General features: G+C 38.2%; 2 protein-coding genes and 1 long non-coding RNA gene across 4 annotated transcripts; 2 read left to right on the top strand and 1 right to left on the bottom strand.

Annotated features, from left to right (window-relative positions):
* Positions 1-93: 93 nt before the first annotated feature.
* LOC113471156 lies at positions 94-1,272 on the bottom strand. 2 transcript variants are annotated; one of them, XR_003393961.1, is made up of 3 exons: positions 1,221-1,272; positions 951-1,129; positions 94-241 (listed from the first exon to the last, which is right to left on the bottom strand). It is a non-coding gene; the product is annotated as an uncharacterized LOC113471156 (long non-coding RNA). The 2 variants fall into 2 exon arrangements; XR_003393962.1 differs by lacking the exon at positions 94-241 and adding an exon at positions 476-607.
* Positions 1,273-1,420: 148 nt separating this feature from the next.
* On the top strand, positions 1,421-15,915 carry LOC103518208 (protein phosphatase inhibitor 2). The gene is made up of 3 exons (XM_026830092.1): positions 1,421-1,720; positions 15,085-15,377; positions 15,564-15,915. The coding sequence occupies exons 1-3, from the start codon at positions 1,593-1,595 to the stop codon at positions 15,740-15,742; spliced, it is 600 nt and encodes a 199-aa protein (XP_026685893.1). The 5' UTR covers positions 1,421-1,592; the 3' UTR covers positions 15,743-15,915.
* On the top strand, positions 1,964-3,865 carry LOC113471155 (endothelial differentiation-related factor 1 homolog). The gene is made up of 3 exons (XM_026830093.1): positions 1,964-2,190; positions 3,015-3,066; positions 3,675-3,865. Exons 1-3 carry the CDS (start codon positions 2,119-2,121, stop codon positions 3,863-3,865), a joined length of 315 nt encoding a protein of 104 aa, XP_026685894.1. The 5' UTR covers positions 1,964-2,118.
* Positions 15,916-16,164: the final 249 nt, after the last annotated feature.

Genomic DNA, 16,164 nt, shown 5'->3' with positions numbered 1-16,164 from the left:
TCAGATTTCAACTCCAGAACCAGTCATAAAAATGGTGAATAAGATGAACATTGTTGTAATAATGCAATTTTTATAATCACACAAAGCTTCCTTATCTGCGAAATCCAGAGCTGAATTCTGTTTATTAAATAAGGCCATGGCAGTGGGCAAAGCAGAGTCTCTGTATGTGGGACTTAGATGAGCTTCTCCTGGGGAGAAGAACAGAGGGTCCTCCCTCTGGTGCAGTTCCATAATAGGTACCCTGATTGAAATATAGTCCATTGCAGGCAGAATATCTATCTTGTTATTCATGATGCTATATAATAACATGAGATAGTTGTATTCCCACCTGCTTTCCAAACTCTCCAGATCTAGGTTTTTTGAAAGATAATACCCAGATCTTTTTTAAAGGAAACCCTTTGCGGGATAGAATGCTTTATTTTATATTCGTATGTAACTGGGTTTTTCTTTGTTGTAATAGTCATAACATTACATTTAGGTATGCTAAACTCAAGCTGATTGTTTTCAAGCCAGTGAGTGACTAAATCTAAATCCCCTTGCAACAGATGATAATCATTCTCATCCAATATTTTTCACCGAAGTGCTTGAAGTTTTATTTCTTACATGCCTGTGGAGTTATTACAAAGCTTTAGAAAAAAGAAAAGAAAAATCTGCTGGGTATTGAACCAAAAACCCCATTCCTAGTGTGATACACACATACTATGTGGTACTAGTTCAGAAGCCATGTCAATAAAAGATTGCTGCATAAAGGAGCTGTCACAAATGAGCAGTACAATAGGATTCAGTTAGGTAAATAATAAGGAGCTTTCTTTTTCATTGAATAAGGAGCTTTCTTTTTCATTGTTCACAGAATGGTTATGGTAAGTAAAACCAAAGTTGTGAAAAGACCTAAGTTATTAAAGGTACTTAAACCCCTAGTACCTCACTAAACATATGAGATGGTTTCTTACCTTCATTTTGGTGAAAATTCCTCAACACCCACATATTGAATTCTTTTCAGTTGCTGCTAATATTCATTGTCATCAGTTACTGTCAGGTTTGGATGCCAACACTTTTAACTAGAGGATTTTCTTGGTGGGTGGTTTTCTGGGTTTGATGTTCTTGAAAGGCCTAGGTATATGGAGGAACCCTGGAAAAGGCGAAAAAGAGGAGAATAGTAGGTAGGTATTAGGTAATAGAAATGGCAAGAACAAAGCAAAAGGCCAAAAGCATTTACTTACTTCTTTCAGGCAAAATTGCAAAATATGCGCAAAAGTGAAATGATAAAAAAAATTAAATTTGGCGGGAAGGAAAAAAAAACGTAGAATACGGGTACATTGAGATGAGAAAGAAAAGGGATTTTTTTCTTCAAATTTCCCCATTCCCCTCCGCCACATCTTCCCTTGTGAATCCTGTGATAGGAAATTTTTGTGTTTACAAAAGTTTAAAATTGAATTTTTGGTTTTTTCTTTGAAGTTTTTGACTTTGAATTTTTGAAATACTTTTTGGATTATTATACTTTTTGGATTATTACGTTTGACACATTTTCACCAGGACACTAAGTTCACCATGAAGAGAGTTTGGGTTAAATCCAATTAACACAGCTGTAAAGAATGGAAGCAGGACCCGCCACAGTTGTGGCAACCTCCTCCGGAGACCCCACTGAAATACTGAAAAAGGCTCCTGCCAAAGGAATCCTCAAGAACTCCTCCAGTTTTGAAGCAAATGAACAGGCACTACAGTAAGTACTTAAATAGAATACCAGCTCTTGTCAATCCAAATCTACTGCTTGAAGTGACACCATAAAATTAAACACAAATATTGGTAAATTCTCCAGAAATCCCTGTAGGAAAATTTCCCACTCGAGGGAAAAATTCGTGACGTTGGGAAAAACTCGACTTGCGGAAGTAACAAAAGTGGTAGAAATCGTGAGCCCAATTTTTATCACAACGAAAAGTGTAGAAATCGCGATTTAAATTGCACGTAAAGAGTTGAATGAAAAGTGAAAAGTAAAAAATCTAAAATCAAAATCACAGGTAAAAAATAATTAATAAAATAGAAAATAAAAATAATTTAAACTACCTACTACTGTAGGCCGTGAAGAAGACTGCAAAGTTTGATTCATAGATCTCATCAACAATGGCAGACTGGGAAACTGTTACAATCCTGAGGAAGAAGCCTCAGAAAGCATCGGCTTATAAAACCGAACAGGTAATCCTAAGTCCTTTAATACCTACCTACCATAATAGAGGAAGAAAATTCTCAGTACAAAGGCAGCAGTTATGAACACTCACGCCAGAATTTGCTAGCAGGCAGCTTTGTAACTGTTTTCATGCTTAAACATAACATTCTTGAACTCATTGTAACGAGTAACCACACAAATGCTATCATATTGTGTGTAACATGCCTTCTAGCTGGCACAAGTGTTTGTGCCTGTAGCCTATATGATTGCCCTAAGCTCTACAGTATCTATCTTCTTTAGTCAGACACCTGTGAGCAGCCTAGGATACTTTTTTTCTTTATTTATTTTAGCTCATCAGCTAGATATACTTAGCCTTAAGGTGCTGGCATGGTATATTCATATTTGAGTAGGAAATGAAGGGTGCTTGTGCAGAAGTCATGTCCATCACTGTCCGTGGAATATTGCTACCAAAGGGACTGGCATAAACAAGCAGTGACCAGTGTTATTACAGGGTTAGGTTAAACGCAAGAAGGAGTTTTCACAATTAGAGCAGTGATTAGTGTTATTGTAGGGTTAGGTTAAATACAAAAAAGAGCTTTTCTTTTCCACGGAACACGGAAGTGACTTCTGCATAATTACCAAATGAAGTTAGGAAATCATCATCTCTGCTTGCACACTATGTGGACACTGGGTGTTGAGGATGGGCAAAAAATGGACCAACATAAAGTCAATTCAATGTAAACCTGAGGGTCACCCTTTCTTACCTACATAAAGTTCTGAGTGGACCCCTTAAGGCCCCCGCAGACCCAATTTACTCATAATATACCCCATGATTGTGTTCTTGTGTTTGCAGGCTGTTAATCAGGCCAGAAGGCAAGGCATTCCTGTTGAAACTCAACAAAAATGTAAGTTCAAGCTTGAGACATTAGATATTCCATATTTTCCAAAGAAAACTATGTATTTAGGGAAATTAGTCAGAGCTTTTGTCATAGATAGAAGGAACTTCTCAACATTATATCCATAATACTACCATAATTATAAGCTACTGAGGTTTTTAGGTGAGATAAATAATTCTTCAGTGCAAGGTAACCTCTATGCCCTATGAATATTGAAGATGTTCTTTACTACCTAACCCTTGAAGCCCTATTATTATGTGACCACTTTCTCTAATAAATGACTGAAATATTGGTTGATTGGCCAATTAATTAATCAAAAGTACATTAGCACCTTTCATTAGGTTAAACCTAAATCATTGTCCTCCAAGACAAAACATTTGTGTCCAAAATAATGTCACACATGGCCTATTTATTATTTCAAATGAGATCACCGACATAACTCAGTGATTCATCCAACTTAAATTAATTGGCTAGATTCCCAAACCTAGCTCATATCCATGAAAATCACATTTCAGCTGGAATTAAACCCATGTCCTCCTGTTTACCAGGCATGTGCCTTGACCACTATACAACTTAAGCATATAAATTGATGTTTTTTGAATGTTTTTCACTTCCAGTCAACGCAGGAACCAATAAGCAGCCAGGAACCACTAAGAACACAGCTAAACTTGACCGGGAGACTGAAGAATTGAAACATGAAAAAGTTCCTCTGGATCTTGCCAAGCTTCTCATGCAAGGACGTCAAGCCAAAGGCTGGAGTCAGAAAGATTTAGCCACTGTAAGTTCTTGTCAAGAGTTAAAAAAATAAAAAAAAAAACTCTTTTTTATATTTACATTTACTAAAATAAAGAATTATTTACAAAATATTTCTTTTCTAGCAAAATAGGATAGATCTGACGACCAACTTTGTATGTTTTACCTTCAATCAATCTGAAGGTTTTTTCTGGAATAAAATGTGATAAATTTTAAATTGATTTTCATAACCACTAGGCGAGGTTAACGCCGGAGTCGTTCTCTACCACCTAACCCTTAGAGCTCTATAATTATGTGGTTAAATTCTCAAATAATATGCCATAACATTGCTTATTAACACCTGTTTCAAGTTCACAGTTACTAGAATGAAGATATTATGTTTTAAACCGAACATTTTGATCCAGAATTTGAATAATTAGCACTGCTCACTTTCATTTATATGTCTTTTACGGACGATTATCTGCCGTCGGTTTGGGACAGTTAGTCAATTTCAGCCGTTAACTACAGTCCTATCTTAAAAAAAAATAATAATCATAATAATAATAATAAAAAATGCCAACCGCCTTTTGGCAGAAAATTTTCCACCTGCGAAATGCTCCACATGTAATAAGTAAAATAGCAATAATAATAAGGTATAAGTTATGAAAGTGGAAAAAAAAGGAGTCAGTGGTCACACAGACATTTGAAATGTGAATAATTAGTAATAGGTATATTTAATATATTTATTCGTACATTTGGTATATTAAAAATCTCTCCCTCCAAAATATTGTTTAAGTGCCGCACATAACTTACTCCTGTATATCAGACACCATGCTAGGGGATTCGAGCAGAAAACTTATCACAAAAAGGGGGGGGAACGCTATAGGTAATTAGTACCTATGTCAAATTTGTATTAGTTCCTTTTAATGTGTAGTCATGCGCTATGATAAAGTGCCAAAGACATGGTCAATTGGTCATGGTACCTATCTACATATATCAGATTTAATCAGAAAATTTGGTCACGTATTCTATGAAACATGACATCGATTTTTCTGTTTTTTTTCTAATAACGGAGGCCTATCTCCCGAAATGGAGAAGAAGACCAGCCGTTTCCCTCTAACTACTAAGTTTTTTCATTGTAATTGCTAAGGTCCTATCGAAAGCGCAGAGGGAAGGAAGACAGGATAGGAGAAAGCCAGCCGTTCCGAGAACGAACCTTATCTGTTTGGGATAAAGTTCGCCCTGGTCGGGCATTGAACCCGTGACCTAGCGTTTACAAGGCAGACGCACTACCCTCCAAGCTAACTAGGCTGGCCATAAAACTCTGAATATCATGTTGATTTTTGTTTTTAATGGCACCGTAGAAAAATGATTTTCTACCATACCATTTTGATTCCTCTTTGCTGTTGGTCAGTGTTGGCCATATGGAAAGCTGACACTTTCTCATAACGCAGAGGGAAGGAAGACAGGATAGGAGAAAGCCAGCCGTTCCGAGAACGAACCTTATCTGTTTGGGATAAAGTTCGCCCTGGTCGGGAATCGAACCCGTGACCTAGCGCTTACAAGGCAGACGTGCTACCTTCCAAGCTAACTAGACTGGCCATAAAACTCTGAACATCATATTGATTTTTGTTTTTAATGGCACCATTTTCTAACATACCATTTGATTCCTCTTTGCTGTTGGTCAGTGTTGGCCATATGGAAAGCTGAAAAGCTGACACTTTCTCATACCGTGTGACTACAGGGAACTCCTGGTATAGGGGAACTTATACAACGTAATGGAAAGTATTTTTTATTTAGAAATTGTACACAAACGAAGGGGGGAAAAAAATATTTGTCGAGGGAGGAATGTGAAATATTTTACAATGTTTTCTTTTTATATTTAAAGGAAGACAAGGAGGAAACAGATTTCTGGAGATGAGAGCGGAAGGTTTATAGATTCGTACAAGATTAAACTATCTCTTAGGGCTGTTTGCCTCTTCACCTAAGCCGCAGAGTTGTCTTTTTGTGTTTGAGTATGAGTTTGTTTTAACTCACTCAGTAAAGAAATAATCAGTTTTAAAACTTCAAGGAGAATACTTATTATTCATGATCAAATGAATGGCTCAGGTTCACATTGGACTAAGCCTGATTTCAGAGATATAAGTTTTAAACAAATTTTTCTGGGTAAAGAATTGATTCCCGATTTGGGCAGAAATTTTTTGAAGTAACTTTTCGTTTTCTGGATAGGCATGAATATGAAAGAATCTGCCTTGAAATGATTGGAAATCGATTCCAAGGTACAAAAATTACCTTTCACCTCTTTTCGGAGACTCTATATAATCCACTTTTTCGTGGATTTCGTAAAATGTCGTTGGAATAACAAGAGAAACTTCGCGCTATAAATGAAAAACTGAACGGGACGCCGGGACACCCCCTGAAATTCGGGACTGTCCCGGCCAATTCGGGACGTTTGGCAAGCCTACCTAAGCTCCTATTTTAGGAATTTTAGGCCTGATATAATGATTGTTACTTCTACTATACAAGGTGTTTCATCCAATGATTGCCACTTCTGTTTTACACATATACATAGTGCTCCAGTTATTGATTGCCACTTCTGTTCTCCTTGAAATCCTCTGCCAAGTTTTAAGATCTGCCAGAATTGAACAGCTGATACTGAAACATAGAACAGCCACTTGAAATATGTCAGAAGACTTGCTGGATTTTCACTTTAAATACACAATCATATGTAAGAGGACTCATAAAATATTCAATTTGAAATATTCATTTGAAAAAATCTGAGACATTAGACATTAGGTATTTGTGGGTAATAGGTACCATAACTGAAACTTCCTTTTTCCTCTAAAATTTGACGATCCTAAAGGAAATGAACTCCCAGAGTCTATGTTTTCCTAGTTAATTTGGCCCTCCCAATGTCCGGTCCTATAGGTTTGGTTTGAAATGATTGTTGATTTTTGAGCATGCTGCAAGATTGTGTCATGTCTCCAAATATGCCCAAAAGGTCAACATTCATTTCAGTATGAACTTATAAGACCCGTTGATTTTGCTAATTGCCAAATCAAAGTAAAAACTTGACGAAATTTTCGTCTTGATACGTTCTTTAAATTTTTGACTGTGGACATTGTAACTGCTAAGGTCCTATCGAAAGCGCAGAGGGAAGGAAGACAGGATAGGAGAAAGCCAGCCGTTCCGAGAACGAACCTTATCCGTTTGGGATAAAGTTCGCCCTGGTCGGGAATAGAACCCGTGACCTAGCGCTTACAAGGCAGACGCGCTACCTTCCAAGCTAACTAGGCTGGCCATAAAACTCTGAACATCATATTGATTTTTGTTTTTAATCGCGCCATAGAAAAATGATTTTCTACCATACCATTTGATTCCTCTTTGCTGTTGGTCAGTGTTGGCCATATGGAAAGCTGACACTTTCTCATACCGTGTGACTACAGGGAACTCTTGGTATAGGGGAACTTATACAACGTAATGGAAAGTATTAAAATGAAAAACTGAACGGGACGCCGGGACACCCCCTGAAATTTGGGACTGTCCCGGCCAATTCGGGACGTTTGGCAAGCCTACCTAAGCTCCTATTTTAGGCCTGATATAATGATTGTTACTTCCACTATACAAGGTGTTTCATCCAATGATTGCCACTTCTGTTTTACACATATACAGAGTGCTCCAGTTATTGATTGCCACTTCTGTTCTCCCTGAAATCCTCTGCCAAGTTTTAAGATCTGCCAGAATTGAACAGCTGATACTGAAACATAGAACAGTCACTTGAAATATGTCAGAAGACTTGCTGGATTTTCACTTTAAATACACAATCATATGTAAGAGGACTCATAAAATATTCAATTTGAAATATTCAATTTGAAATATTCAATTTGAAATATTCATTTGAAAAAATCTGAGACATTAGGTACCTATTTCTGGCTAATATCATAACTGAAACTTCCTTTTTCCTCCAAAATTTGACGATCCTGAAGAAAATGAACTCCCAGGGTCTATGTTTTCCTAGCTAATTTGGCCCTCCCAATGTCCGGACCTATAGGTTTGGTTTGAAATGATTGTTGATTTTTGAGCATGCTGCAAGATTTTGTCATGTCTCCAAATATGCCCAAAGGTCAACATCCATTTCAGTATGAACTTATAGGTAAGACCCGTTGATTTTGCCAATTGTCAAACCAAAGTAAAAACTTGTCGAAATTTTCGTCTTGATAAGTTCTTTAAATTTTTCACTGTGGAAAAACAAGTGTAAAGATGTTGTCTCTCTAGTGCCTATAGGTAAGACCCGTTGATTTTGCCAATTGTCAAACCAAAGTAAAAACTTGTCGAAATTTTCGTCTTGATAAGTTCTTTAAATTTTTAACTGTGGCAAAACAAGTGTAAAGATGTTGTCTCTCTAGTGCTAAGCCATACGGACAAGCTGTACGCAGAAAGCAAGGTGTGTTCTAATAGAAAGTGTTGGGTTCGTGTCCTTCCCATGTTGTGAAATCATGCGTTTGCGTGCTCAATTAGAAACAATCTGAATATGGGTAAAAATGAAAACTACATATTCTATTAGGCCTACCATTCCGGGAGCGGATGCTTTGCATGCTGCCTCCGCCGAATGAGAGGAAGGGTACGCTGCTGCTCGTGTTGGGCATGCTGCCACCCTGTGGGGAAAGGAGAGGCGTCAGGGGACGGATGTACAGAGAGCAGCAAGCGTCAGAGCTTTGAGTGGTACCAGTGCCCCTTCAATATCGTAACTTGCGTTGAGGTGTGAGCTTCAGAGCTTTCTTCCATAGCTTTATTTCTCATGGCGCTGCCCATATCACACGCTCTGACGCTTGACGCCCTCCGTATGTTCTGTGCTCTTAGATAACTGTGAAATGCATAGTTCTGTGGGCGTCACCCCTACGGCTAATTGTTGGACTTTGCAAAAGTTGTCACGTGATATCACAGAGGAAACATGAACTGGTTAGGTATCAATAGTTGCGGTAATCCCATTTTGACAACAAAATATCATTATGTATTTAAGCAATACGAATTGCGAGCTTTCAGGAACAAACCAAATCTTTATCGATTCTTTCCCAAATTTGACGGACAAACTAAAAAAAAGGGGTTGTACCTGTTGTAGTATACATACTTGCAAAAAATGAAACAGCATGCAGTTAATACAGGTACCTTTTCTGTACTGGTTAGGTAAATAGATACTAATATGTTACGGTGAACACAACACCTGTAGTAAGAATCAGTACAGTTTGGACTCCGTCCATTTTCAAAATCATTGTCAAGCTGACTGAAATTTCCGAAGAAATATTGTCAGCTGTGGAGAAGACTTTTTACAAATGCTCCATATTCTCCATAACCATAACTCCAAATCAAGGTGGGAATTACATTTGTGATTCAGTTGAGAGTCCAAAGTCTTCCAATTCTTACTAGGTACTTCTTCGTTTTTTACAACTATGTCACACCAAATATCTACCACTACTGAACACCTACCTGACTTCCCTGAAGATACTTTGGTGAATGAAATCCCAGGTTGGCTTTTTGGTGATATACCTACTTCAATCTGACAAAATTTTGTAAGCAGAATTCTATCAACCGCTTTCAAACAGCCAAAACTCACCTTTCTGTCCTTCCCATGTTGTGAAATCATGCGTTTGCGTGCTCAATTAGAAACAATCTGAATATGAGTGAAAATGAAAACTACATATTCTATTAGGCCTACCACTCACGTTTTGACTGTCGCACAGTTCTAGGTGTATCAGACCATCAGAACGTGTACGGAGGAAAAGTCTTCCGACTTCAGTCTGTCAGAACGTCTGAGATACCTAGAAGTCGGAAGTTTTTTCCGCACGAACATCTCGGCGGTCTGACAGATGATCTGTCTGACAGGCGGAGGGTGATTGGTCGGCCTTAGTTCGGGTAAGTCCTCAAAGCGCGGGGCCCCCAAAAGCGCGGGGCCCGTGGCAGTCTGCCATTCTGCCTTATGGGTAATCCGGCCCTGCATTCACGTTTTGACTGTCGGACAGTTCTAGGTGTATCAGACCATCAGAACGTGTACGGAGGAAAAGTCTTCCGACTTCCGACTTCAGAACGTCTGAGAGACGCAGAACGTGTACGGAGGAAAAGTCTTCCGACTTCAGTCTGTCAGAACGTCTGAGATACCTAGAAGTCGGAAGTTTTTTCCGCACGAACATCTCGGCGGTCTGACAGATGATCTGTCTGACAGGCGGAGGGTGATTGGTCGGCCTTGGTTCCTAGAACGCTACACTTAGGGTAGGTGTTGAGTGAGAAATGTAAAGTGAACTCCTCTTTGTCCTGTATTGTGAGGATACCTTGCCTACTTACCATAGGGTGAGAATGTGAGACGGTGTAAGTTGTAAGTAGTACAATAAAATCAAAATTAAAGTATGTACACCATTCCTGAAAAGTCGGGGCGAGGGTCACTCCAAATTTTTGAATGAACAATCTGCACTGCTGATGCTGGTTCGCTACACTTAGGGTAGGTGTTGAGTGAGAAATGTAAAGTGAACTCCTCTTTGTCCTGTATTGTGAGGATACCTTGCCTACTTACCATTGGGTGAGAATGTGAGACGGTGTAAGTTGTAAGTAGTACAATAAAATCAAAATTAAAGTATGTACACCATTCCAAAAGTCGGGGCGAGGGTCACTCCAAATTTTTGAATGAACAATCTGCACTGCTGATGCTGGTTCTAAAGAGCGCTAACTCGAAATAATGGGTTTTGTACGCAGAAAGCAAGGTGTGTTCTAATAGAAAGTGTTGGGTTCGTGTCCTTCCCATGTTGTGAAATCATGCGTTTGCGTGCTCAATTATTAGAAACAATCTGAATATGAGTAAAAATGAAAACTACATATTCTATTAGGCCTACCACTCACGTTTTGACTGTCGGACAGTTCTAGGTGTATCAGACCATCAGAACGTGTAACCTACTATAGGCCATTACTAGTTGAGTATCGGTACAAAAATTCTCGGATACATGAAAAACGTTCGCATTCGTCAGATTTGATTTTACTTGCAACGTGCAATGCAAATGCTTTGCACATTGCTTTGCACGTTGCATTGCACAAGTCTGGACCCACCATTAAGGGCGCTAACTCGAAATAATGGGTTTTTGTGATTCAGATACCATTAGATAGAACTCTTTTGTAGCAACTGATGCTAAAAAGCATCATCCTAGCTTTAATAATTAGTTATTGGTTTGAATCGACTCTTTTTTTTCTAAATTGAAGGGTTCTCTTGAAGAAGCTCTTCCGCCCAACTTGAGACAAAATCAGTACATAAAAAAAGCAAACTCTGAGGCTTAGTTGTAGGGACAAACAACCCTAAAGGTTGGTTTAAGTTTATACGAAACTATACTCCATGTGTCAGTACAAGAAGATCCTTTCGAAATCTCCTATTTCACAGAGCGTAGGTAGCACAATTATGATATCAGAGTGGTTTTCTCCGCAAAATCATCGGGAAAAAAGAACTTTTACAAAGTTATCTAGAAAACTTATGAAAAACCGAAGCGGATTAGGTCTATAAACAGATGAAATGTCTATACTTACCCACGAGAAGAAGCATTTAAGAGAGAAAAACTAAGCAGTAGAAGGAACAAGAGGCATTTAAGAGAGGATAACTAAGCAGAAGAATGAACAAAGTCAGAAAGAGTTCGGATGTTAGGAATGTAAATAGCGTGATAGGAAGAGTCAAGGTAACATATTTCTCGTATGTAGAGCCTCAAGGCATTTGTACGTTCATCAAACAAACCCCCGTACACTTGCTTTCGAATTCTGAAATTCGACTGTCGACTCTTTCGAGGGCCAAATTGGGCGTAATTTTTCACTCCACGGCCTTGTCTCTTGTCATTGATGTGTATTCAGTTTTTGTAGTCAGTTTTTTTTTATGTTTAATGTAGCTAGGTAGTCTTTTTACTTTATTTTGTTTATTACAAACCCCCGTACACTTGCTTTCGAATTCTGAAATTCGACTGTCGACTCTTTCGAGGGCCAAATTGGGCGTAATTTTTCACTCCACGACCTTGTCCCTTTTCATTGATGTGTATTGTCTATTTTTGTCTATCCAATGCTATTAGTTACTTCATAGAGTGATAGTATGTGGGCCTGTGGTGCAGTCCATTTTCTTAGCTAAATCGGAAAAATGGGATAATAATGTGGGATTTTTAAAAAAAAAAAAAAAAAAAAAGTATTGTCTATTTGTCTATCCAATGCTATTAGTTACTTCATATAGTGGTAGTATGTGGGCCTGTGGTGCAGTCCATTTTCTTAGCTAAATCGGAAATCCCCTTTAGGGATGAGATAGTGATTTTTTTTTCGGCAAGAATCACAAACTTGGGTCGTGGTTTTTTGTACAAATATGTATGTGTGAAAAGTAAGTATTTATGTTTGTCTTTGCCAAATTTCTAATATTTTGCCCATTTTTTTTTTTTTTTTTTTTTTTTTTCGGCAAGAGTCACAAACTTGGGTCGATGTTTTGTGTACAAATATGTGTTAAAAGTAAGTATTTACATATGTTTGTCTTTGCCAAATTTCTGGTATTTTGCCCATTTTCTGACCCTACTGAAATAGATACTACGTTTATTTGAGTTTCACTTCTCCATGAGGCAAAGCAAGCTCTCATAGTTACAGCCCCGATTAGCCCCTGCCAGTATAAAACAATTGGACAGCATTAAACAGGAAAGAATTATTCGCAAGGCAATCCCCCTTATGGATGAATCTTTTCTTCTTAATACTCTCCAATTGCCGTGAAAGAGGAGAGAGGGAGGGAATCATTAGCTATCTACAATATCATGTCATGATAAAACTCACCCTCGCTGTCACTCCCTTTTCCTCTTCCTCCTCCTCCTTCTCCTACTCCTCCTCCTACTCCTCCTCCTCCTTCTCCTCCTCCTACTCCTCCTCCTCCTTCTCCTACTCCTCCTCCTCCTTCTCCTCCTCCTTCTCCTCCTCCTCCTCCTCCTTCTCCTCCTCCTCCTCTTCCTTCTCCTCCTCCTACTCCTCCTCCTCCTCCTCCTTCTCCTACTCCTCCTCCTCCTTCTCCTCCTCCTTCTCCTCCTCCTCCTTCTCCTACTCCTCCTCCTCCTTTTCCTCCTTCTCTTTTTCTCCCTCCATGGTAATCCTAATCAGGTGTCAAATTTCTATCAAATTCATTGAGTAATTATCACGTCAGATGAGTAATAAATTAATAAATTGTTCATACCCATACAGGGTGTTCAACATAAAACTGTCCCATACGAAATTAACGCGTAAAATTAACAGTTTTTTACCCCATGGGGACTTAGTAGATACACTTTTCGGATTCACTAAGTCGTCTCTCGTAAGTAACTTTTTGACGAGAAATCGATGGGTGCAGCTTTCATGATTGTCCAAGAAATCAGTCCTAAAAGAACCCTGGCCTTCGTAAGAAGTCTAGGGCTCTTCTAGGAAAAAATAAAGGGAATGTCACTTTTCAAGCCAGTGAGTGACTAAATCTAAATCCCCTTGCAACAGATGATAATCATTATCATCCAATATTTTTCACTTGAAGTTTTATTTCTTACATGCCTGTGGAATTATTACAAAGCTTTAGGAAAAAGAAAAGAAAAATCTGCTGGGTATTGAACCAAAAACCCCATTCCTAGTGTGATACACACATTTACCACACAGACTATGTGGTACTAGTTCAGAAGCCACAACAATAAAAGATTGCTGCATAAAGAAGCTGTCACAAATGAGCAGTATTATAGGATTAAGTTAGGTAAACACAATAAGGAGCTTTCTTTTTCATTGTTCACAGAATGGTTATGGTAAAAGTAAAACCAAAGTTTTGAGAAGACCCAAGTTATTAAAGGTGATGGCACTTAAACCCCTAGTACCTCACTAAACATATAAGAGTACTGATGGTTTCTTACCTTCATTTTGGTGAAAATTCCTCAACACCCACATATTGAATTCTATTCAGTTGCTCCTAATATTCATTGTCATCAGTTACTGTCAGGTTTGGATGCCAACACTTTTAACTAGAGGATTTTCTGGGTTTGATGTTCTTGAAAGGCCTATATGGAGGAACCCTGGAAAAGGCGAAAGAGAGGAGAATAGTAGGTAGGTAATAGATAATAAAAATGGGAAGAACAAAGCAAAAGACCAAAAGCATTTAGGTACTTAAATTACTTCTCTTCTTTCAGGCAAAATATGCGCAAAAGTGAAATGATAAAAAAAATTAAATTTGGCGGGAAGGAAAAAAAATCGTAGAATACGGGTACATTGAGATGAGAAAGAAAAGGGATTTTTTTCTTCAAATTTCCCATTTCTCCATTCCCCTCCGCCTCCGCCGCATCCTGTTACAATCCTGAGGAAGAAGCCTCAGAAAGCATCGGCTTATAAAACCGAACAGGTAATCCTAAGTCCTTTAATACCTACCTACCATGATAGAGGAAGAAAATTCTCAGTACAGAGGCAGCAGTTATGAACACTCATGCCAGAATTTGCTAGCAGGCAGCTTTGTAACTGTTTCCATGCTTAAACATAACATTCTTCAACTCATTGTGACGAGTAACCACACAAATGCTATCATGTGTGTAACATGCCTTATGGCCGGTTCTAAACAACTGGCAATCCCGGATTGGCTAGTTCCAAAAGGACTCGTCGAACCCTGAGCGCTAGTGTCGGGGTTTCGCTCGCCAATCCTGAGTTCGCTCCACTACTTCCTCATTTTGAAGGTACAACCTACAACTAGGAAAGGCTCCTGCCAAAGGAATCCTCAAGAACTCCTCCAGTTTTGAAGCAAATGAACAGGCACTACAGTAAGTACTTAAATAGAATACCAGCTCTTGTCAATCCAAATCTACTGCTTGAAGTGACACCATAAAATTAAACACAAATATTGGTTGATTGGCCAATTAATTAATCAAAAGTACATTAGCACCTTTCATTAGGTTAAACCTAAATCATTGTCCTCCAAGACAAAACATTTGTGTCCAAAATAATGTCACACATGGCCTATTTATTATTTCAAATGAGATCACCGACATAACTCAGTGATTCATCCAACTTAAATTAATTGGCTAGATTCCCAAACCTAGCTCATATCCATGAAAATCACATGAGTGGGATTATTAGTTAGTACACCTACTTGCTTCCTACTTATGAAAATGACAGAGGTTCATAAAATTTTATTGGGGAACTGTCCTCAAATATAGAAGTGAGGTGTGAATTTTTCCCACTACCAACCTAGATCCAAATAGTTAATCAATACTTGTCCATGAAACATGTCTTTGTTTAATGTATATACCCTGTTTTTTCATTTAGGAAAAAGGCTCACCAGCAGCGACACAAGTCTATGAAATGGGATGAAATGAACATATTAGCCACCCACAATCCACCTGACAAAGACTATGGGTTTATGAAAATTGACGAACCCAAGACTCCATATCATAGACACTTATCTGACGATGAAGATGAGACAGATGCAGTTGATGCAAAGGATTTAGCAGAGAGACTGAAATCAAGCATTGTGGACAGACCACGAAAACTTTCCACAAGTAGTGTTGAGTTGCCACCCGATGATAGTGAAGATGAAGAGGAGACTCCAGAACAAAAAGGTAAACTTATAAAACAGAAAAATAAATCATGGCTGAAAAGAGATGACAGGAAAATTTAGATCTGTGGTTCTGGTTTTCCTTTTCAGAAGGTTACTATCACAATTTTGAAAGGTAATGTAGTCTGTAGTCAGCATCATGGGTGACAAAATTAACAAATAATTTTGTTATTTGTTCCTTGTTTTTCAGCTGCTAGAATGGAGTTTGATAAGAAACGTAAATCTCATTACAATGAATTCTACGCTGCCAAACTAGCGCGGAAATTGATGGAGGAGGAAGATGAAGATGATGAAGGAGATGAAGAGAATCAGAACAAAACCATGAGTGCCCTGGATGAAGCTGCAATGAGCTCAGCCAGTACAAGTTAAATTCAGCTGGGATTGTATACAAGAAGGAACTACCCAGTGTGTAGAATATCAGATGCACCAAGTGAGGTACCTATATAACATACCTTATAAACCTTAGAGAAAATGAACCTTTAGAAGCAAGTAATCTGTGGCAGCATTAGAAGTAAAATATTACTCAATGGGTGAACTTTATAAAAAAATAATAATTAAATAGAGAAGTTTTATACTGTTGGGATGCTCTCTAAAATTAAACATGCCTTCAGCATGGCATGACACAAAAGTATCTTTTGCTAATATTTATTTTTTTCCTTTTAGGTATATCCTAAACACTAAACTATTCAATAAATAAATACCTAAAGTTTCTACGAAATACTTTTGTGTCATATAGGCTATCAACTCATTTGAGTAGTTCCTTGTTGTATGATCTAACCAATATTTTTCAC

Source organism: Diaphorina citri, unplaced genomic scaffold, assembly GCF_000475195.1.
Source record: "Diaphorina citri unplaced genomic scaffold, Diaci psyllid genome assembly version 1.1 scaffold2118, whole genome shotgun sequence".
NCBI lineage: Eukaryota > Metazoa > Arthropoda > Insecta > Hemiptera > Psyllidae > Diaphorina > Diaphorina citri.
Note: the sequence above shows the minus strand (reverse complement) of the source record. Positions and strands in the feature narration are given on the sequence as shown.